Source organism: Ursus maritimus, unplaced genomic scaffold (assembly GCF_017311325.1).
Source record: "Ursus maritimus isolate PB19 unplaced genomic scaffold, ASM1731132v1 scaffold_3, whole genome shotgun sequence".
In the NCBI taxonomy this organism is placed as follows: domain Eukaryota; kingdom Metazoa; phylum Chordata; class Mammalia; order Carnivora; family Ursidae; genus Ursus; species Ursus maritimus.
In genome coordinates, this window is record NW_024425563.1 from 68,370,320 (window position 1) to 68,392,981 (window position 22,662).

The following is a 22,662-nucleotide window of genomic DNA, read 5'->3' on the forward strand; positions in this document are numbered from 1 at the left end:
AAAAGGACTGTGCTAGGAGCCAAACTTGGGGCCACCGTGAGATTCCCTTCCAGACCAAATAATAGATACTTCTTGTTTTTAAAAAGGATGAAAATCAATGAGCATTTCCTTGTATTCTGATCACTGACATATCCAGAAATAGCACTGTAAATGTGAGATAGCAATAAGGAAACACTAACAACAAAAGTCATTTCCGCATTGTGATAATCAGCACTCATCATTTGTTACAGAAGTAGAGGCAAATTATCTCTTAGACATTAGCACAAAGGTACTGAAATTTGGCTTATGTCAACTCAGTAAGATGCCAGGAGGAAACTGATTAGCAAGATGATGCAGAAGATAGCTATTTTTCTATCATCTTGTTCTTACACAGCTATAGGAAAAAGGACTGTACTAGTGAGAGTCTTCTTAGGGATGGGATGGAATAGCATGGATCTCAAAGGATTCTGGATATTTGTGTAGTTTCTCAGTAACAATACTAGTTAATAGTTATTGGGTCTTACTATGTGCCAGGCAGTATTCTAAGTGCCATAATCACCCTAGTGTAATATATAGCTCCCCATGAAAAAGGGGACAGGACCATTATTTTTCCTATTCTACAGTAGAAGAAACTGAGATTGAGAAAGAATAAGTAATTTATCTAAAGTCAGTTAGGCAGTAAAGTGCCAGAGCCAAAACTCTCTGGCTTCTTATAACCTTTACTCTGGTGCTGGTTAAATCCACAGTGCTCCATGACCACAGACCGCCTCTTAATCCAGCTGGTATTCCGGTAAAAAGTTACATCACTGGTAACAAGTAAAAATGTTAAGAATGTAGGAAAAGGTTATGTTAAAACCATCACTGCTGACTTCAGGTTGAGACAGCAAGGGAAACAAAACATCCACAATGAAAATCTTCAGAGCACACATTTTGTCAAGATAGGTCTTCCATGCATCAAAATAATAGAGTTCCTAACTCTATAAAGCAAGAGAAAGGTTGCAACAAATATAAGGCTAACCGTGAAACTTCCTGCTGGAATATTAGTAGTGTTGAAAGAGAAGTTAAGAAACATAAAACATTAAATATATGTTGGCAACCAGGATAATATAGACTCATTCATAAAACACAGTATTGTTTTTTGTTGTTTGTTTTGAGAAAGTGAGAGAGAGAGTGTGAATGGGAAGGGGGAGAAGGAGAGAGAGAGAATCCTAAGCAGGTTTCATGCCCAGAATGGAGCCCAACTCAGGGCTCAATCTCACCACCCTGAGATCATGACCTGAACCAAAATCAAGAGTCAGTCACTTAACTGACTGAGCCACCCAGCCACCCCATAGTAGTTATTGTTAAAGAAAGGGGTCAATCAATATTTACTGTCAATTATGTGCTAAACCCTGTGCTAAATACTTTAAGAAACCATAGATTTATGCATTATCACATCCCAATTTTTATTAAAGTTTATGTTCATAAATTAAAAGGTTACGTACATGCTTAATAGTATTATTATAGATGACCAAAAATTAGTACTGTCATTAAAGCTCAAGCTATTCCAACGAATTTCTTTTTTCTTATGAAACCACACAGCCTCCTTTGAGCTCCTTGAAGGGATTTTTGTCCTCTGGGATACCCTTTACTAGTGGATCTTCCCCAGATCTTTCTTCAACATAATCCCTTACTTCTTCACAACATTTGGAGACCTTAAAGGAAAGGAGAAAGAAATGACACAGTTGGTTTTAATACAGAATACTGCAGAATCCAAGAATGTATTCTAATTTCTGTGTTCTTTTTAATGTGGTTCTGCTTTCTACCAGTGCATATGTCTTTTCTAGGAGAGAAGAAGAAATAACTGCTCTTTTTCCTGTCCTCCTGGATATCTTCAGGCAAAGGAGATCCATCTGGCCACACTCCAGCTAAGTATTCTTAGGAGACACTGCCTCCAGCTTCTCTAAAGGAGATCAGAACAGGGATCAGAAAACAGCTGGCCAGAGAGGTCAACAGTGTCACCAGAGTAAACATCGATTACATCTTTTTCCTCATTCCAGAAATGTGACCTGTAAAGGTGGAAGGGAATGAATACTTTTTAAATTCCAGGCTTATCACCACTCCTGAATTCTCAGAAGTATACACATATAATTTTATTTTAAACTCATTTACAATGATTAATCATGACAGTGCACTAGAGGGTGAGCTCCAGAGGGTCAAGGACCTTTGGCTGACTTGTTCACATGTATCCCAAGCATCTAGAACAGAGACTGCATTTGGCTGGTGCTCAGTAAACATGTATTTATTGAACTAAATCATTATTTTTGTTTATGAGCTTGCTCTTCACTCATCTGCACCATTATAGTAATGACTTCATGAAAAATCACGCATTAGTATTTTAATGGACTCAGCCAGAGCTTAAATGGTCCATGTACAACTTGACACACCTTTTAGAAAGAGTCAATGTTCTATTACATATATAAATACAAATATGTGCGTGTGTGTATACACATGCATATACACACAAGCTCAAATTATTCATTTCTTTTAACGTTCAACTTGTTTCCTTTTCACTTAATTACTAGTCACGACACTAACATGAAACTACTTCATTTCTGGCAATCCAATAGGTGGCCATTCCATAGGCTATCTAACTAATCTGCTGTGTTTTTTAAATAAAATATTTATATAATTTTTGTATGCAAATTTCCAGCAACATTTAATACAAGACTTAAGATTACTTTATAACTCTGCAAATTCATTATCTACACATTAGGAAACATCATTTCTAACTGGGGCAAGGCATTGGTCAGGTGGCTCCTTCATATGATGATACTCGTAGTTTATATACAATTCACATTTTTTCCTTCTCAAAATTCAAAATTAAGATTTAGGTTCATTTTTTTTCCCACTCCTCCAAACACCAGCTATTTTGACCCAACCAGGTGTCAGGAATAGAGGTTTATTGCTGTCCTAATTCTAGAGTTAGTGAAGGGTTGGTTTTGACAATGTCTATTGGGGATCTGAGGCTATAAGGAGCAATAAATTACCTAAAATCCTATGTGAGTGTGTGTGTTCAAAAATTACTTCAGTGAGGCTTATTAGGTATATATAGTTTAATATAGGATTACATGGCATGGTGGAAAGCATGGACACTGGATTCAGGCCACCCCAATTTTGAATTTTGGCTCTGCCCACTTACCTGCTGTATATCATTAGTTGAGAGAGTTCATCTAAGGTTTAGTTACTTTATCTATGAAAAAGGAAGAGCAACACTGGTTGCATTAAGTGCCTAGCATACAACAAATGCTCAATCAAATGGCGGCTATTTTTGGCTATTACTACAAAGATTATCTTTCGTCTTTGCCTATTGCACTGACATACAGTCATTGCAAATCTGTCAGCTTTAAAAACTGGATGCAAAAAGTTGTGTCTTCTGACATTACTAGTGCCTTGATAGCAAAATGGGTTGAAGCATATTATGAACCAGCCTGGTTCACAGATATCAATAATAATTTAAAAAGTAATAAAAATATTAGAAAGCACTTGCTACGTCCTGGGTATGGGTCTCAGAGCTTTGGATATATTAACCCAATTACGCCTCCCAATTGCCCTCTGAATTGGATGCTGTTACAATTCCAATTTAACAGAAGATATCTCAGGTGAGTGTTTCACAGGGAGAAAGTTGTGGAGCCCAAATCTGAACCAGGGATAGGGTCCAGTGTCTATACACTGGACCTAGCTAGAAAGACGCTATGCCATCCTATGTCAGAACTATAGGTTCAGGACCTAAAATTTTTGTGAGAGAGAGAGTGTGTGTGTGTTGTGTGTGTGTGTATGTGTAGTTTTGGCGGTCCGGTATTAAATTAGTTTGACTTCCAAAAGCAAGGAGATGTTGAGTAGCAGGGAAAAGGAACCCCCAAACCTGATAGACGGTGATGTATGATGTTTACCCAAAATAAAAATTCCCCGGTGAGCTTGCCACAAATGAATAATAAACACAAATATGACCAAATTGCCTTCCAAAACAGCAATCCTGAATAAATAAATAATGAAACAGCATTTGGATGTTTCAAGAAGAAAAAATAACTCCTTTTTTTCCCCCAAAAGTTTATTTTTCCCAAATTATAAAGATAAAGATTTTAACTTTTTGTTATTTGTTCCAAGCTTTTTGTGCTGTATATATATTTAATTTTTACAGCAAAATATGTTTTGCCTGTATGGAAAGGGCAACAGGGAAGTTTGAGACAATTATAAATGTAAAAGAAGCCAAAATTCCAATTTTTATTGGGAAAAAGAGTCCTGAGCAAAGTATGAAGAAAATACAAACCCCTTTTCTGCTTTGGCTTGATAAAATGAGTTTTGGAAAAAAAATAAAATATACTCTTGTCACTCATGGAGGAGTTTTGTTCTACTTACTTTCCTAAAATGGAGAGATCTAAAATACATATCTACATTTTCCAAGCTTCAGTCACTGTTTGGAGGAAACTTTATTCCTTTGCCATTTCTCTTTTTAATGGCAGAGAATTCTTGGTAACCATTTCCAAGATCCGTCAGATGTTTTTAGGAGGAACGAGTGAATTCTTGTGCTTGAACTCATTTTTGTTTGCAAAGAAGAAATAGAATGTACTCATTCATTACTAGCCATGACAGTGCTGGAGGAAATGAGGTCTTGGCTAAAAGTATTTAAACATCAAAGTATTGCATTAAATAAAGAGAAGCTTATCAATTTAGAAAAGCAAAAACAAAATGCCTATATATATTGCTTCATTTTACTGCTTAGCTAAAATATGGTCTCTGTCTCATATTCTTTGTTTCCTTTTTCTTTCTCTTTCTTTTTTTTAAAACAACTATATAAAAATGGAAAAATGTTTTTAGTTTAGTGGTCATACAAAGACAGGCTAAGGACTGGATTTGGCCCATGGAAAATAGTTTGCCAAATCTTTGATTTAGAGTCTAAATCAAGAGATAATTATGATTATTAATTTCCTTAATCTCTGATGAATTTTTACCTGAACAATTCATTTTTAACTACGTTGAGCCTCTCCAGTGAATAGTGTGGGGGAGGACAAATCATTTTCCCTCTACTCTTTTAGGTTCTTGGTTGAAACACTCCTATTAATAAAAGAGGCTGATTAACAGGAGAAAAACACACAGAAATTTAATAGCATGTATACCTCCTTTATACATGGGAGAGACCCAAGAAAACCAAGTAACTCCCTGAAATGGCCAAGACACCCCCTTAAATACCATCTCCAGCTGAAGACAAAAGATGTTGGGGGGTTAATGGGGGAAAGGCCAGTTATGGAAGGTTTACAAGAAGGGCAGTCACCAAAAGCCCACTTAAATCAAGTGCATTTAAGTCCTTGCCTTCTCTACTAATAAGAGTTTTAGAGTCATCCTTCTCTTCCTGGTACAGAGAAGGAATAACTTATAACAGTAAATGTCTCTTACAAAAGGACAACTTTTACTCGGTTTCCAGGTATTCTCCACTCTCTGCTGTTTCTTAAAAATAACTAACCTAAAATAATACTTATGTCAAGGAGGTATATTTTGTTTGGGGTGGCAAATTCTGCTCCCCTGCAACAGTTTCTGACCTGGTAGTCCTACCATATCTATAGTTAAAAATAAAGTTCAAAAGAGTGCAACAGTTTACCAGCATTCTTTCCAGGGTCACTTCTTTCTTGAGCTGGTCAACTTCCATCTTCAATTTGTCCTTTTCTGTCAAGTCTTCAATATTGATCACTGGCATCTTTTGCCTGCTGAAAAAATAGACAGTTCATACACCCAAATTGCTGGACATGTTTCAGGTCAATATTAGCCAACCCGTCCCTCAGCTCTTAACTTACTAAGTAAACGGTTTCTTTGTTTTAGCTTTCTATGATAACTGATTTCTTATGAATGTTCTCTGCACAATTCCAGCACCACACACCAGCTTTGCAATTTTAAAGCTTCTTTATAATCTTCACTAATATGATTAAACCAAGCATTTGACTCTAACCACCTGCTAGTAGGTTTGTGGGGATATGGGGAGAGGTCAGTTTAATCAGTATATGGTCTTAGACATCCAAAGCCTCTCCTTTTCCCTGTTATTTGTTTTTTGTTTTTTTGGCATGGTGTAAAAGTTTGGGCTTTCAACCCTCATCTCCAACACCAAGGCCCTCCATCATATGATATATGCCATTTAAGTTAGTTTGAGGTCATTCTGAGGACTGCCTATTAATCCCCTAAATCGCTAGAGTATTTAATCTGGTATTAACAGAGAACGATACAAAAACTATTATAAGTTCTCTATAAATTATAGGTTGAAATATGAACCAATAGAGTGGAGATATAGCAAACAACCTCATTAATCAGAAATAAACTAGCATATTACTTAGAATGTGTTTCTAAACAATACCAGGAAGTTCTGTATAACTCTCTCAATGCATTGGAAAATAATGATGACCAAACATAGCAGGTTAAAGGTGACATAGTGAGTCTGGTCTACTGATGGGCATCATAGAAGAAGCATCTTCTGCACTCTCAGCAATCTCTTCTCCTTAATTAGATCAATGGGCAATGGGGGAAGATGGTTCAGTAGCTGGTGGTACCCATATGCAATTATCCGGTAAATATTTCACTATAGCCAAGTGGCATCACACTTATAATCTCTCCTTTGGTCTTCTCTTTTTCTCTGTTGTCCCCCTGGTCCAATTTTTATACTGACATATTTTTATGCAAGTAGACATATTTAGGTCACATGGTATTTCAGTGAACAACTTCACATTGCACATCTACATAAAAATACTCTGCTAATAATTTATCAGCAATTAACTTATTTCCTTGTGCTGATAATAGTGTTATCATTTCCAAAACCTTTGAGGAAATACTATTTCCCTTCTCAGTCTTATAATAGACTCTTCTCTGGGAAATAGACATTTTAGCATATTTTTAGGGGCAAATGCCTAAATATGCCAGCACAGATACAGAAAAGAACACTTCTATGAGTACTCAAAGTCAATGTTTCCCATCCTTTTTTTTTTTTTTTTGCTCTTCTGTTCTTATTTTAAGAAACAATATGACAACAAAAAGGTTGTTCCTTCCTGTGTAATTATTATTTGGTATTCGAGAACCCATGCTCAAGTCCATTGCCCCCTTCCTTCTCACTGCCTTCACACTATGTGTAACCATTCACAAGCGTATCTACCTCTGATCATTTTGAGCTGTTGACATTGTCCTTTGCACAATTTTTATCCATCTTGGAAAACTAATTCCACTTGGCAATGGCTCTGACACTTCAGTGTGTGTAAAAATCACTTTAGGAACTTGTTAAAAATATGAGCCCAATCTAAGAGGTTTTGATTTGGAATAGGTCTTAGAATTTCATTTTCTCTGTTTTAGAGACTCCCTACTATGTTATTGCCAATGAAATGATCACTCATAGGCTCTTGCTAGGGGTGTGGCCCTGATCAAGTTACTTAACTTCTCTGTGCCTCAGATTACTAGGAAATCGGAGCAATAGGATTACCGACATTATAGATTTCTTGAGGGGAATCAAGATTGCATGATGATATGTGCCACAGAGCAAGTGCTCAGCACATGTTAGCTGGGTTACCCACTTATTCTGCACCTCTAGACTTTCAAAGTATGCTGTCTTACATGGCACTCGCTGATAGGTGGCTTTATAAGTGCTCTTAAGGGATATCATGTGGACATGATTTGGCTCCTTTAATATCATGCATAGCAGATGCTGTTGTTGCCTTTCCTAGATCCCCCTTTCCAGGGTGAGGTGCTCATTTCCCCAGCAGGTGCACTTGTTGACTGCCAAGGGCAAACTTTCTGCATAGTTTTGTTCTTGGCTGATGGGAAACACTTCAACTGGTGATGTCTGGGAGATTATGCTTTCAACTGACCCCTGTGGGTGACCTATAGCACAGGGCTGGCTGAAGTTCCAATAAATCAGACCAGGTGCCTCTGGCCTGAAAAACCTTGTAATTGAGAACCTTCCAGAGCTCCCCATGGGGTCAGAATAAGCTAGATATCTAAAACTACACCTTTGCTTAACTTCTGCTTCATCTTGCTTTCTACCTTCCTACAGAGATTTCTCGTAAGAGTTCATCCTTGATAAATCACTTGGACAAGGATCCCTGTCTTAGATGCTGATTCTAACAAATCTAAGACATGATGGGTTATAAGGACCTTTATAAGAGCATCTATATCTTTCATAGCTTTTATGTCCTTACTCCTGCCTATTGTTCAATATATAAAAGAGAATCACAAAGTGTAGATAAAGTCACTTGCAACCTATATCATAAATATTCGCCTAGCCATAGAAAAAAGTACAAAGTATCTAACTTTATTAACAAATGATTTCTGAACTCTAAAATTTAATAATATTTTAAGTAAAACACATTTCATTTGGTGGAGGTGAATCTTAGAAGATGAGCGAATGCTTGCCAAACTTGATGCTATGGGACTTGTATGAGAAAATTCAAAGAGTAAGGATCAAAACTCTAACCTCCCTCAAAGATAGCCAGACACACAGAGCAGGGCAGTGTTTATTGCCTGCATGGAGTCCAAGGGCTCGGAGTTGCACTGAAGGGTTTAAATTAATTCAGATATGGCATCATCTAATCATTCTTAATCCCATTTTACAGATGAAGTAGAGGTGGTCCAGAGAATTGAAGTGACCCAAATCATAAAATGGGTGGCAACAGAGCTGGAGCTATAACACAGGTGTTTGGCTTTTGGTCTGGGATGTTTTCAGCTCCAGCATACTTTTCTCTGTTACCCCTCTCAAATTAGTGTAAAAGAATAGATTCGTTTTGTCATACTGTAGAATTACATAGAAAGAAAGCACAGAATTGAAAACAAAGGGCACTAAGCCACTCTCATATTTTTCCCCCGTACCTGGGCAGCTCAAAGCTTCCAAGTTGGGCCACCTCTCTGCAGGAAGTTCTAAAAGGGTCTAGATCATATTGCTGGCACTACTACCAGGCATCCTCACCCCACTTCCACCAGAATATAAAAGAGGAGGACTCAAGACTCAGACCAACAAGCTAAGTAGCAATTACAGCTAACTCAGGGGGGAAACATACCCCTTTAAGTAGAAGATATTTGCCCTTTTACTTCTTCTTCCATCTTGCACTACTATCAGGGGAGGTACGGTCCAATATAGCAAAGAGAAGAGGAGGGGGAGAAAGTACCTCAGAGTTGTACCCCATTCATGGAGCAGTGGTTCTCTGTGGGGGACAATACTGCCCCCCCCCAGGGCCTTTTGAAAATATGTCAGGTTGTTTATGGGTTTTCCGGAGTTTTGTGGATATGAGTAAGGGATGTAGGGAGATAGAACTATGTAGAGTAGCTTAAGTGTCTCAGTAATATCTTCCATTAGCTTTCTTGCTAATCTATTGTAGAATTAAAGTGGGCTAGTATAAAGTTCAAAAGCTACCTGTTTTCTGTTTGTTTTTATACATTATAGATAAGCATATTTTGAAGTAAGGCAACTTGACAAAATATTTAACTTATAAGGGCTATATTAGTGGAAATTATTAAAATTATTTTTAGAAGTCCCCTGTTTTATACAGAGGATCAATCGCACATTCTTTGAAATAGAAATGTTGCTAACACACTTTAAATATTTTGATTTATAAACATTCCATGACACTTTGTTTTTCAGAAACAAATCCACTATATTATGTACAATAAATCTGCAATCATATGGCTATAAATTTTCTTATCTTGTACTATTCTTTTTCATCCTGACATTATACTTAGGACTATAAAAATAGCTAACATTTTATTCATTCATTCAACAAATATTTACTAAGTGCTATTATGTGCCAGACACTATTCTAGATGCTGAGGGTAGAGCAGAAAAAATACAGAAAATGTTGCCCATGAGGAACATACATTCTAATGAGGGAGAAAAACAATAAACAAGATAAAATGTACCATATATTATATTGTGATAAGTGCTAGGGGAGGCATAGTAAGTAATTTGTTTATTCCACAACACTTATAAGATCCTACTTTCCATAAGCCTTGCTCTTAGCATGGGGAAACAATGGTGACTACAACAGGTAAATTCCCTACTGTCACAGAGCTTCCATAATAGTGAGAGGATCAGACAAGTAAAACAAAACAAATAACAGTGATTTCAACTGATAAATGCTATAGTTTATGATAAGGAGTGACCTAGATGTGAAGCAACATCATATAGACTGATTAGAGGTAGTGCCAGTGGGATCAAGACTGTCAAGGAGACAGTGAAGGTCAGGAGATGAGCATTTCATGCAAGGAAAAAGGCTAAGCAGAGGCAACAGCTTATGCAAAGAACTGGAAGTGGGAACAAATTTGTTGTACTAGGAGAATGGAAAACACAGTGTAGTGGGTAGAGTAAGATAGTGGGAGAGTGACGGGGTGAGGTCAGTAAGGGAGACAGCAGTCAAATCACATTAAGTTCCTCAGAGGAATGGTGAGGAATAAAGTAAGGAGCTAATGAAGGGTTCTGATTTTATTTTGAAGAAGTGAGGTGTTGTGACATGGTCTGATGTGTTAAAAAAAAAAATACTCTGTGGGGCGCCTGGGTGGCACAGCGGTTAAGCGTCTGCCTTCGGCTCAGGGCGTGATCCCGGCGTTATGGGATCGAGCCCCACATCAGGCTCCTCTGCTATGAGCCTGTTTCTTCCTCTCCCACTCCCCCTGCTTGTGTTCCCTCTCTCGCTGGCTGTCTCTATCTCTGTCAAATAAATAAAAAAAAAAATCTTTAAAAAAAAAAATACTCTGTTGTGTGGGTTGAAGGGGAACAAAAGTGGAAACTGGGATTTTAGGGAAGAACCTAACATAATAGTCCTTTATTAAGAACAGATAGATTTGAACAATATTGGTGGCCATGGATATAGAAAAATATGGGCAGATTAAAACTGTGATTTGGAGGTAGAATTGACAAGACGACTGATGGATTGCGTGATGAAAAGATGGGAGATGTCAAGAGTGATTCCATAGTTTGGGGCTTGAAAGTCTAAGTAGAAGTGTAATTGACAGAAAGAAGGAAGATTGGGGTATATGGCCAAGACTTCAGTTTAAGACATATAATATTTGAGATGTCTATTAGATATCCAAGTAGAGATATTAAGTAGATGTAAGCTTTTGGAATTCAGAGGTGAGGTCAAAACTACACACAAGTGTGTGTGTGTGTGTGTGTGTGTATACTTGAAATCACATAAGAAAAAAGTACAGTTAGAAAAGAGTTCTCAAGGTTGAGCTTTGAGTCACCCCATCTTTAATGACCAGGCAGAGGAAAAGGACAGATTGAGAAGGAATAGTCTAAGTAGGGGAAAACCAAAAGAAGGTGGTAAAGTGAAAACTAAAAGAAAAGCATTTCAAGAATGAGGAAGAATTTGAAACCGTTAAATATTGCTGAGATGGAAAAATGTGGTCCTTGGTGACCTCAGCGGCAGCTGCTTTGGGTGTCATATGAATTGAAAGGTCCAGTAAGATGTGGCAACATGATGAGGTGCCCTTGACGGGAGCACTTCCTTTGCTTCCTCTTCCCATTGTGGAAGTTGAACTGGAGTGCAATATGGGGTGGGGGATGGTAAGGGAGATGAGGAAGTGGAGGCAGATAGTAAAGATAACATTTCTGATAAGTTTTGCTGGAAAAGGGAGCAATGAAAGAAGGCTCTCACAGGAAAGGGATGGAAAGTCAAATATGAACTTTAAGTCTGGGATGGAAAACATCTATCCCAGAGATAGACCACTCGAAATGGAAACTACTGAAAGAACTGATGTTGCCGAGGAGTGAAAGGAGTGAAGTCCTCGAGAAGACAGGAGGTGAAAAGACCTAGCGCAGTAGCTACGGGGTTGGTGTCTGGTTGGACCAGGGCATGACTTCTATTGTAAGGGAAGGGAAGAGAGTGCTGGAGATCCCACTCACTGACCAGTAGGAACAGCTCACACTTTCTGGCTCATGCAGTATACCTAGTTCATGCTAGTGCAGTCAACTCTCTTCCTACACAGACCTTTTAGTTTGACTCAGTTTGTTTCCTTGGCTAATAGTCAGGAGAGGAAAAAAAAAACAAACAGGGAAACAGTAAGAGTTTTAGGAGATGTGTTGCCCTTTCAAACTGCAACTATGGCCTCTCCCTGCCCCCAAATGGTAGGTTGTCCCTCCTGTGTGACTTAAGATACAAAAGCTTTTCTACATAAAACTAGAACAAATGAACATATGGAGGGTTTATGACAGACATTTTAGTAAGTAATATATAAGTAACATGAGATTTGGGCTAGGGTATAAAAATGACAGTATTCTGGTAAGAAAAGAGTGTCTTTATACTTGAAAGGTCAAGGTCCATTTCTTTCTGCTAAATATAACCCTGAAAGTAAGGATTTAGTGATTAACTCTCTCAATCCTCTAATCTGATTATTAACTTTGGCAGATGTTTTTCTTAGAGTATTATAGCAATGTATTTAAATTGTAGCGATCTGTTTGTTCTCAATTATAAACTTTATGTTTGAGTGAAAAGGAAGTCTGTAAGCTAGCTGTCCAGGTACTGAACTAAGGTCATGAGCACGTGTTATATATCATAAGCCTGACTTCGGACCCCACTAACGTGTAAGAAAAAGAAGTTTGCACAGTGAGTGAGACCAGCAGATCAGGATTCAGACTGCCTGAGCTAACTGCATAGCTTTGGCCAAGCCACATACTCACCTAAAATTTCAGCGCTCATTGGCAAAGTGGGGAGAATAAAGTATCACCCTCAGTGGTTATTGTGGAAGATTTAATGAGCTAATGTATGCAAAGTACAATGTAAACTCTCAATAAGCATCATATTATTATAGTTATTGCTATTCCCACATGATATACAGGAGTAAGGGGCAATTTCCTCTGTCTTTCCCCCCTTCCTGACATGCCACTTTCTGGTGGATTGTAGCCCAGGCTAGAATTCTAGGCAGGTGGTGAGGCCATACTGTGCCAGAAACTTCTTGGATAAAATAGCCCAAACTTTGTCCCAACCTTTTGGGTGCCCTACATAGTTAAGTATGCAGCAATCTGAGTAAGAGAAAAGATGGTCTGCCTCTTAAGTAGGCATGATAATTGAATGAACATACATCTAGGTAGAGGAAAAAGGGGGTTTCTAAGATTCTGCCTTCCTGCAGAAGGCAGTGCTTTGCTAGAATCACACCACCTTAAAAAAAAACTGACCAAAGCAACCAGCTGTTGAAGGAGTGAGTCTGTGTCCCATAGGCATAAAAGTTACATTAGACATGTTTGTGTAGATTGGCTTTTGTTTTGAACTAAGCTCTTGCTAAAATTTTATTTCCTCCTCTACAATCCCATAAAACCTAGTACATATCTTTAATATCGTACTAAAAACACTATTTAGCAGTTGGATTATGTGATGTTCATCTGTTTTCTCTATTATGCTATGAGATCCCTAAATGTATTTGTCTTTGTATTCCAAACGCCTAGCACAAGGTTTGGCATGTATTAAGTAATAGTTCTGCTTATTTTTAAAATGTATGGATGAAAAAATGACCACGGTAAGAGACACATTAAATATCCCATTATCTCGATCCCCCTAAGGAGGACAAGAATAATAAAATTAGGCATAGGGAATGTCTCATCCTCTTATGTGGCTCCATCTTATTATACAATGCTCTCAGATGCACTCTGTATCCGACAGAGGGCGCACTAGGGTAAACATGTCCTACGTGACCCAACCCGCTAGAAAAATTACCTTGTTGGTGAAGGAGTTGCCTAAACTTGAACAAAATCCTCGTGATCCCTAATCTCTCAGAAGAGATTAACTGCCTTTCTTATCAAATGTGTAAAGTTCTTGTTCGTGCCAGCTGGACTCACTTCAGATTTTATTTTGACAGGGCGTAAGCTAACAGGCAGCAGGAATTTTGTTTATTAAGAAGTTATCACTGTAACTCCTTAAGTGACTGTTATATAATAAATATCCCCAAATCACTGGGCTCAGTTCATTCTCCTCATTCATTTATGAGCTAAACATGCCACCTCTCTCCAAGGTGTCTGACAGAGAGGAAGACCATCTGCCTCAATCGTCTCCTTAAATTCATGATCACTGTCCAAGCATGTATGGGTCTCAGAAGATAGAACATCATACTCGACACCTGGGAATTCTAGGAGCTGATGTGTTCCAAATCAACTTCATATCCATTTTTTTTTTTTTTCCATGGGGCTGGGAGGGGGTTGGTAAGAAAGAACAGAAGCAAGGATCGAACATATGCACAGGTAAACGTTTCTGAAGTCACTGTAGCTTCTGTGTGTTTTCATTCTGGTATTTAGTGTTCTACTCTAAGGTCTCGGTACAGCAGAAAGAGCCCAGGTAGGGAATGTTGTAAAGAATACAGGCTGAATATCAAGAACCTGGGTTCTAATCTCAGCTCTGCCAACAGCTAAGGTAAGTAAACATGACCAGGTCTCAATGTATAATTCTGTAAAATGAAAATAGTGGAATAGATGATATTTATAGTTCCTTCAACATTCAAATTATAAGAACTCTATGCCTTATTTCACAGAACTCCAAACAATTTTGAACGTCTATTTTTAGCCACAGCCACAAAAGCTATTAGTTGGTATAACAATGACAAATCAGTCTGGGTGACTGTTTTTTGCAGTTCCCTCGAAGCTTACACTTCCTGGTGACTTTGGATAAAGGAATTCTTTTCCTTTGCTATGTGGTAACCTTCTGGCCTACATACTGGTTTAAGGATACAGAAGGACTGTGACATCCCTATGGAGGCTGATTGCAGTGGTCACATGGCTCCTTCCACATGGTCCAAAGGATAAAATTCAGTAATTTAAAGTAGTCCCAGAAAATTTAGATTTCCCCTTACATTGGAAGATATCCTTTTCATGGATATAAAAATACTCAAGTGGTTTGCAATTAAGAGGAGTAATTTCCTTCCAGATAACTTGGCTTGATCATCTCAAACTTCTAACTGTCCCCACTTACTGAATTCTCCTTCCCTGTCTCTGTTCAGGGGTCACAGAGGTGTGAAAGATGCACCCTATTTGGCATAGAATAAAGGAATAGGAAATAGAATAAAGGAAGGAAACTATCATTTCTAGAGTACCTCTGAACATGAATTTTGCCCTGTGTCCACTGACTCTTTCACAGAGGGGTGAAAAGCCTGATTTTGGCCCTTTCCCGATTCTCCTTCCCCCCCATGTGTTACACAGCATTCTGAGTACTTAGCAGGACTAAGGACTCTGCTCTGGCTGAAAGAACTCTAAGCTCATTTCCCCCAGAAGAAACCACCACAAAGTTATATCTGATCGTGAGACAGCTTCCTAGGCAGAGAGGTGGCCTCTGAGCTCAGCCAAAGAGGAGAGCTGGTGAGAGCAATGTCGAAGGCTTCAGTCCATGTTGCTGGTTCCTGATGGTGCTTGACACTCCATCTTAAAGTTTTGTGCCAAAGCTCTCAATGGGAATCGAAACATGGATAATCTGGCTGGATTCTGTGCCTGTGTGTAAGGCACTTGTCCTTTAACCCTCATAACACCCAAGTATAGTCATTATATCCACTTTACAGATAGGGACACTGAGGCTCAGAGAGTTGATGTGACTGTCCAAAGGAGCAAGGAATAAAATTCATTGTCCCATGGCATCATGCAAGTTCCCAAAATAACCTGCTCTAATTCAAGAGATTCCTCTTTTTATATGAAGCAAAAGATGATCAAAAAGTACCAGCACCTGAGAACAAAGAACAGAAGTGACAGTAGTCAATGCTGAATGACAAGTCTGAATCAGTCCCTGAATTTATTTTAGTCCATATGGGAGATATATTTAATCATATTCAGAAGAATGAAAATCACATTCAGAAGAATGAAAATTTGAAGTTGAATTAAACTTTTCTCCTGAAAGTGATGCTGGCTGTTTGGTAAAACTTCCCTCCCGTATTAGTGTTTGGGAGGGGCTCATCGAGTCTCCTATGTATGTATGTGTCTTTCCAAAACTAGCTGGCTATTTCAGTGCTTGGCATGCTAGAGCCGGTTCCTGCTGGCTCTGGAGAACCAATTGTACCTATCGATTTCCAATTCTGGTAGCTTGAAATTGGCCATAATGGGAGTACTTACACCACAGAAATCAGTAAACTATGCAAATCAGCATACCCCCTCTTATTCCTCCCTCCTGAGAGCTGGTTGTTAAACATTTGTCCTTACATCTTGGACTATTAATCATGGATATCTGGTAATCTGACAGCATCAGTAACACTGAATATTTCCAGGACAAGCGTGTTTTCTTAGGAATAGGATTCTATGGCATGACATCAGGATAACTGAAAACTGGCACAAGGGATACAGTGTGCAAAATGTCCCAGGCTATTAACTCACTGTGAGCATAGGGTTTCTCAGAAATTTTGAAGGGAACTCCTCTAAACTCCTTCCAGATCCTCAGGAGAAGCCAGGAATAATTATTCTCTTGAGAATATTAAATATAACAAGAGGAAAAAGGGGAGGAAGACACAGTCATCAAGAGAATTCATTAAAATGTTCTTCAAAAATATCTTCTATATTTCATGTGAAATCTGAGCATAAATAATTTGTTTTGTATAAAGAAAAAGACTCAGGCTAATATGTCAGAGGAGCAATGAACGCTAATGCAATGACAATGAGGAAACGCACAGGAAGGGGTTGTTCTGGGATCCCCCGTGGCCACCTTTCTATGGACTTTCCTGTTCCAGCTCAAAAAACATAACCACAATACTTACGGCAGATTGGGGGGGTGGGGTATAAAATGGTATAATCATTTTGGAGAAGTGGCAGTTTTTAACATTTATGAATATTTTACCCAAGAGTAATAAAAGCTGCATGTGCGCAAAAAGGAGCTTTATTCATAACAGTCTCAAACTAGAAACAACACAAATGTCCAGTAACAGGACATTTGTAGTACCTTCATACATTGGAAGACTGGACTCAGCATTTAAAAGAAATGAACTATGGAATAACATGGTGTGTCTTAAAAACAGTAGTGGAGCAAAAGAAATACAAGCAATACACACTTTATGATTCCATTTGCATGGGATTCAAGAACAGGCAAAGCCAACCTCTGGCGATAAGAACTGGTTGTCCCTGCCTGGGATTGGAAGGATTGACTGGGAAAGGATATGAGAGAATGTTCTGGGGTGCTGCAAATGTTCTAATTCTTGACTGGAATGGTGCTGTACACTGAAGATGTAGTATGAGCCTTTTATTAAATGTAAATTAAATCTCTATTCAAATATGTAGGTATGTATAAATGTAAATAAATACACATACTTAAATTTCTAATCTAATACAGGAATCTATTGCAACGAGCCAGGCTCCCCTCAGCCCACTGAATTTCACACTTTCTCTCTGCCCTTCAAATACTTGGACTTGGTGCTTTCGTAATGGAGATTCAGGCTTCAGGGTGATGCTGCAAGTTGGAACCTTGTGCAATCACCCCCAGGTCATTTCCCTCTAGCTTGCCGACTTCTCATCACTGACACAACGCCGCATGTAGTCACTCCCGCCAAGATAGGAGAAAGTTTGGAAGGCCGGTTCGACCTGGTGGGGAATTCCTCTCCCCCGCACACTTTTCAACACAGGGCTGCGGGGCGGGCCACAGCCTGTGGGGCATGAATCAGTCTCCCGGGCTCCGCGCAGGCACGCTCCGCCCCGTCCGGGGTCGGGAGGACACTCACCCTACATAAAGCAGGCACCCATCACATCGGCACCCAAGCTTCCTGGAGGCTGGACTCCGTGCACCCTCTTCCCGCCGGCACATTCCAGGAACGCCTCGCCCCGAGGGCCACTCAAACTGGACAGCATGGACTCTACTGGCCCCCTTGGGGTGTTGCTTCTGCCACTGCTGCTGATGGGGACCGCGCTGGGCAACGGAGCTCAGAAGGCGCCAGGTATTGGCGGGTCTGGGGACCCCCTCTTCGCGCCGCGCTTCCGCCAGGGTAGGCAGCGAGGGCGCTGCGGCTGTGGGGTCCCCTGCACCCACTCTCTCCGCCCCGCTTTCCCCAGACCCCTGTCGCACAGGGCGTCTAGGAGCCGCGGGGAGGGACACTCGTGCGGAAGTTTGTACTTTCTCTCTCTGCAAAACCCCCTGTGCTGGGAAACTGTGGGACAGAAGTCCCCGGGAACACTCTTACCTTCCTGGAGACGTGGCTAACCTCCTTCTCTCTCTCAGGTTCTCCTTCTGCTCCTTCAGTAGGAAACAATGCAGAGATCTGCCTCCTGCCCCCCGACGTGGGGCCCTGTCGGGCCCGGATCCCCAGTTACTACTATGACAGGTACACGCAGAGCTGCCGTATTTTCTTCTATGGGGGCTGCGAGGGCAACGCCAACAATTTCGATACTTTGGAGGACTGCAATGAAGCTTGCTCGAGGATAGAGAGTAAGTGGCCAGCTCAAGCTCAGAACTCTTGCGCTGCTCCTTACACAGAAGGGCTGCTAGTCACTGAATTTCCCAGAGCCCATTTTCTACAGTAAGTTCTACCTGCATTGTCTCAAACATTAAGTAAGGCTCACTTACTATTTTTCCAGAAAGTAATCACAAGTTTACATTGGCTAACGAATCTCTCTCCTAAGTGGCATTTTTCATCATGCAGTGTCTGTGCAGACTCAGGGCAAGAATTCACTGTAGGGCATAATAATGCACGGGTATGATGTACTGGGTGCCACATAACTACTTTTCTTTATCATTTGTCCTAAACCCACAGTTTTTATGCCTCCTTGAGAGCACCATTTCCTTATGTCGATTATCCATCAGTCTGAAATAACTTTCAGCGGATTTTATTATTAAAGTGTGATTTAGCTAACCGTAACTTTTCCTTTGGTCCCCCTGATACCCAAACTTGTTTTGGGTTAGTACAGGGATATAGTAGAGATTCATGATCATGGTTTCTGTTTCATTTAAATCATATTTATTGTATTTATTAAGGCCAGTAACAAAACATGGAACTTTGCCATTCAAGGAACTAAGCCAAGGGAAAATGTGTATGTATTCCTGTGAATAAGTTTGATTAACTTCATATGTAGAAAAATCAGAACACCCTGAGAGAACAGAGAGAATTTCCACTGAATTTGGCTGAGTCAGGTCTGGAGCCACTATTAAGAAAAAGAGCTAAATAACTGGATTAACGAAAAATCTTCAGGGGATTTACTATCCCAGTATTAGAAGTGATACTGTTTTCTCCCTACTTGTTTCTGAAAATACAGTGAAGTTTTGAAGTAGTACTAAGTAAGACTGACGTGCTAAAGTAAGTAATAGTAATACTAAGAAAGCTAATTTTTGACTAGCATTGTTTCATGCCTTCCTTTTCCTAGAAGTTCCCAAAATTTGCAGGTTGGAAGTCAGTGAGGGGCAGTGTGGAGTGCGCACAGGAGAGTATTTCTTCAATTTAAGTTCCATGACATGTGAAAAATTCGTATCTGGCGGGTGTCACAACAATAAGAACAGGTTCCCGGACAAGGATACTTGTATGGGCTTCTGTGCACCAAAGAGAAGTAAATACTATTTTTATGGGGTTTCTATTTCATTTCTTTAAGATTTTAGGGTGAAAAAAATCAGTAATTTGATGTGTAATTAACATGCCTTGTGTTCTGAGGATTTCACATATAGTAGGATATCAGTCCTACTATATATATGTGCCCTGTGAGGGAGTATAATTATTCCCCCGTTTACATATGAGAGTACAGGCTACCAGAAGTTAATGACTTGCCAAGTTGTCAGGGCTAGAAAGTCACAAAGCCGCGCCTGATTTAAGTTTTTGCTTCCTCTCTCCCTCTCTCTCTCTGCCCCCCCCTCCACCCCCTCTGCTCCTTCCACCCCCTCCGCCCCTTCCACCCTTTCCACCCTCTGTCGCTTGCTCGCTCACTCACTCACTCATTCACTCTCAAGTAAATAAAAGGAAATCACAGTATTCTGAATGCCATGACCTCAGGTTTGTATGGAATCGCTTGTGTATAGGAGATAGTGGAATATATACAGACCTCAGATGGTGAATCTTGAAAATTTCTGTCTACAGGTTTGGTTAGATTTCTGCATCCTTTAGTAATTGCAAACTGCAGGACAAAGACCTCTCTATCCTCCTTTTTTCTGCTCTGATTTCTTACCTACATCCCCACCCTCTCAGTCCCTGAAATGATGGGTTCCTTGGGCAATATTTTTGTAGAGAGAGACAATACAGGCATTTTCCATAGGCACAGCAGAGACACACATACACAAAGATATATAATCTTAACAAACGAGGAAAACATGCTTTGGCAGAGATGTGAGGAAGCTCTATAGCAATACTGTATGCAAAATCTCAAGTTAATGAGAAGATGGTTGTTGCTTGCGTTTCCTTAAATTTTTTGTGTAAAGGTAAATGTTCCAGTGGCTACTTGGGAATTACATAAATGTATTCTTGAGTAATGATGGAAGGAGAGCTGATAAAAACATTTAAAATAAACCTACCAACACAAGAAAGTTTACTAAAGCATGTCATGTATCAACCCGTGAAACACAGCTGATTTCTACCTGACCATATCTGTTTCTTGGGTTTAATTTCTTAAGACATTCAAATGATACAAGGACATAGCTTCAGAATAAATTCTCATTCAGAATGAGGCTTCAGTGGGATTAGATTTTCTTCAGTTACTTCAGTAATCATCACAGTTTACTAATTTTGGTATCACTGCATTTCTAATTTTGTTTTCCTTTTCATCAAGGACCATCATATTGCTACAGTCCCAAAGATGAGGGACTATGCTCTGCTAATGTGACTCGCTATTATTTTAATCCAAGACACACAGCCTGTGAGACCTTCACCTATACTGGCTGTGGAGGGAATGACAATAACTTTCTTAACATGGAGGACTGCACACGTGTTTGTGTAAAAGGCAGGTTTTTTCTTATACAATTTTTAAACTAATTTTATAAATAATTCATAAGCAAAATTATTTTTATGTATCTATTTTCCTAATAGCATATTGCCATTTCTAGACCACTTCTACATAAATAGCACTGTAGTACTGATCAGTTTTGTTAAATGCTTATACTGCCTAGCTCCGGACAGTAGCTGTATCTTAAAGGTAGAAAGTTATTAACTTGAGTGGATAGTGAAAACTGACTTTATAATCATTAAAAATCGTTGAGGTGAGTGTGCAAGCATATTGGAAATGTTAATTTAAAGTGAGTCTATGGACTGGAGATACATGATACTTATTTTTATTTTGTTGACTTTAGGTTCGAGGAAGGAAAAGAATATGAAGTTGCTGAAGACGGTCTTTCCTGGTAGAAGGCTGAAAACTTACAAGAAGTAATTTTAACCTTTTTCCCTATGTGTCATCTTGTGGATGCTATCGCCTCTATGGTTATATCTGAAGAATAATATTGTGATATGGGGAAATGAATCATTAATGATATATACACCAGTTTTTATTGCTACAGGTTACTTTTTTGTGTATTTTTACACATAACTAGCTGCTATTCAAATGTGAACCTATTATTTTTAATTTACTGTTCACCTATATTTTAATGTAGTTGAATTCTTGCTGTGCATAAGATATAAAAGCAAATATGACTCACCCAGTTCTTGGAGTTGCTCTTCCTGATTTCAGAAGGTGATAGTACTGAAAAGCATAAGACAATATAGTCATGTTCCCTTAACACATAAGATCAAACAGCAAATACATTTTATTTTGCATTTAAAAGTTGGATATTTTAGGTCCAAAGAAACAAACTTGCAGATTTACCAACACTTTAGAAAATATTACAAGTGCTATTATGTAGACATGACTAACTTCTATATCTACTGTGTCATTTAGAAGATAATAAAATAGCTTTTTTGAGTAAAAAGTTAGTAAATTTATTAAAATCAGAAGTGCTTTCTTCTGGGGATAAAATTCTCTATCTACCTTTCCACCCATTCATCCCCACTCACATGTATATATTTGTTTATACATATAGATCTTACATTACTTCCTAAGACATAATAGATGGGAAACCACTAAAATTGTCCGTTTTTGAACTGTTCAAGGCATTTACTTAAATTACACCACAGACCACGCATGAATTTAATAATTTAAATTCTACAATGAATTATTCTTGATAAATATGATCATTCCAGTTAAACAGTTTTTTCTTTCCTCTGTAATAATATTTTTTTTAAATTCCTACATTTTCATGGAAAGATCAATATGTTTAAAAGTATGCCCCCAATCTAGCAAAATTATAAGTGCATTTGCCCTTTGAGCAATCCCTCTTTTAAAAATCTATCCCAAAGTTATTGTGACAAAAATACAAAATGATATATTCCTGAGGACATTCATTGATATATTATTATTTGAAACAATCAAAAACTGGAAACAAACCAGATAATCATCAGTAGGGGGTTGAAGAAATGGATGAAAAATGAGCAAAATATCTATGTATGGATATCATCTGATCCTCAGAATACATTTTTAAAAAGGGTCTAGAACAACATGAATAAATACATCACAGAGGACATAAAGATACTAAAAATAGTTACCTATAGCAGGAAGGAGAGAACAGGATGGGACAGGCATGGACATAAAATTTATGTGAATGTACCTTATTCTATAGTTGTGATCTTAGATCATGTAAACATTTTGCATAATAAGAAAGCAAAATTAAAAAGAATAAAAAGCATTCCTTCTACAACTGGAAACAAACCGAAACAATTGAACTCAAATGAATATCAGACAATGGC

General features: G+C 38.8%; 2 protein-coding genes across 4 annotated transcripts; one reads left to right on the forward strand and one right to left on the reverse strand.

Annotated features, from left to right (window-relative positions):
- Positions 1-1,488: 1,488 nt before the first annotated feature.
- Positions 1,489-17,723, reverse strand: LOC103658731 (guanine nucleotide-binding protein G(T) subunit gamma-T1). Its single transcript, XM_008686243.2, has 3 exons — positions 17,641-17,723; positions 5,615-5,717; positions 1,489-1,673 (listed from the first exon to the last, which is right to left on the reverse strand). Exons 1-3 carry the CDS (start codon positions 17,721-17,723, stop codon positions 1,545-1,547), a joined length of 315 nt encoding a protein of 104 aa, XP_008684465.1. The 3' UTR covers positions 1,489-1,544.
- Positions 16,558-21,517, forward strand: TFPI2 (tissue factor pathway inhibitor 2). Of its 3 annotated transcripts, none has more exons than XM_008686249.2 (5): positions 16,558-17,853; positions 18,135-18,341; positions 19,274-19,453; positions 20,660-20,830; positions 21,177-21,517. In XM_008686249.2, exons 1-5 carry the CDS (start codon positions 17,766-17,768, stop codon positions 21,251-21,253), a joined length of 723 nt encoding a protein of 240 aa, XP_008684471.1. In that variant the 5' UTR covers positions 16,558-17,765; the 3' UTR covers positions 21,254-21,517. The 3 variants fall into 3 exon arrangements, with proteins under 3 accessions (XP_008684471.1, XP_008684473.1, XP_008684472.1); XM_008686250.2 differs by having other exon boundaries at positions 17,741-17,853; positions 18,156-18,341; XM_008686251.2 differs by lacking the exon at positions 19,274-19,453 and having other exon boundaries at positions 17,734-17,853.
- The last annotated feature ends 1,145 nt before the right edge of the window (positions 21,518-22,662 follow it).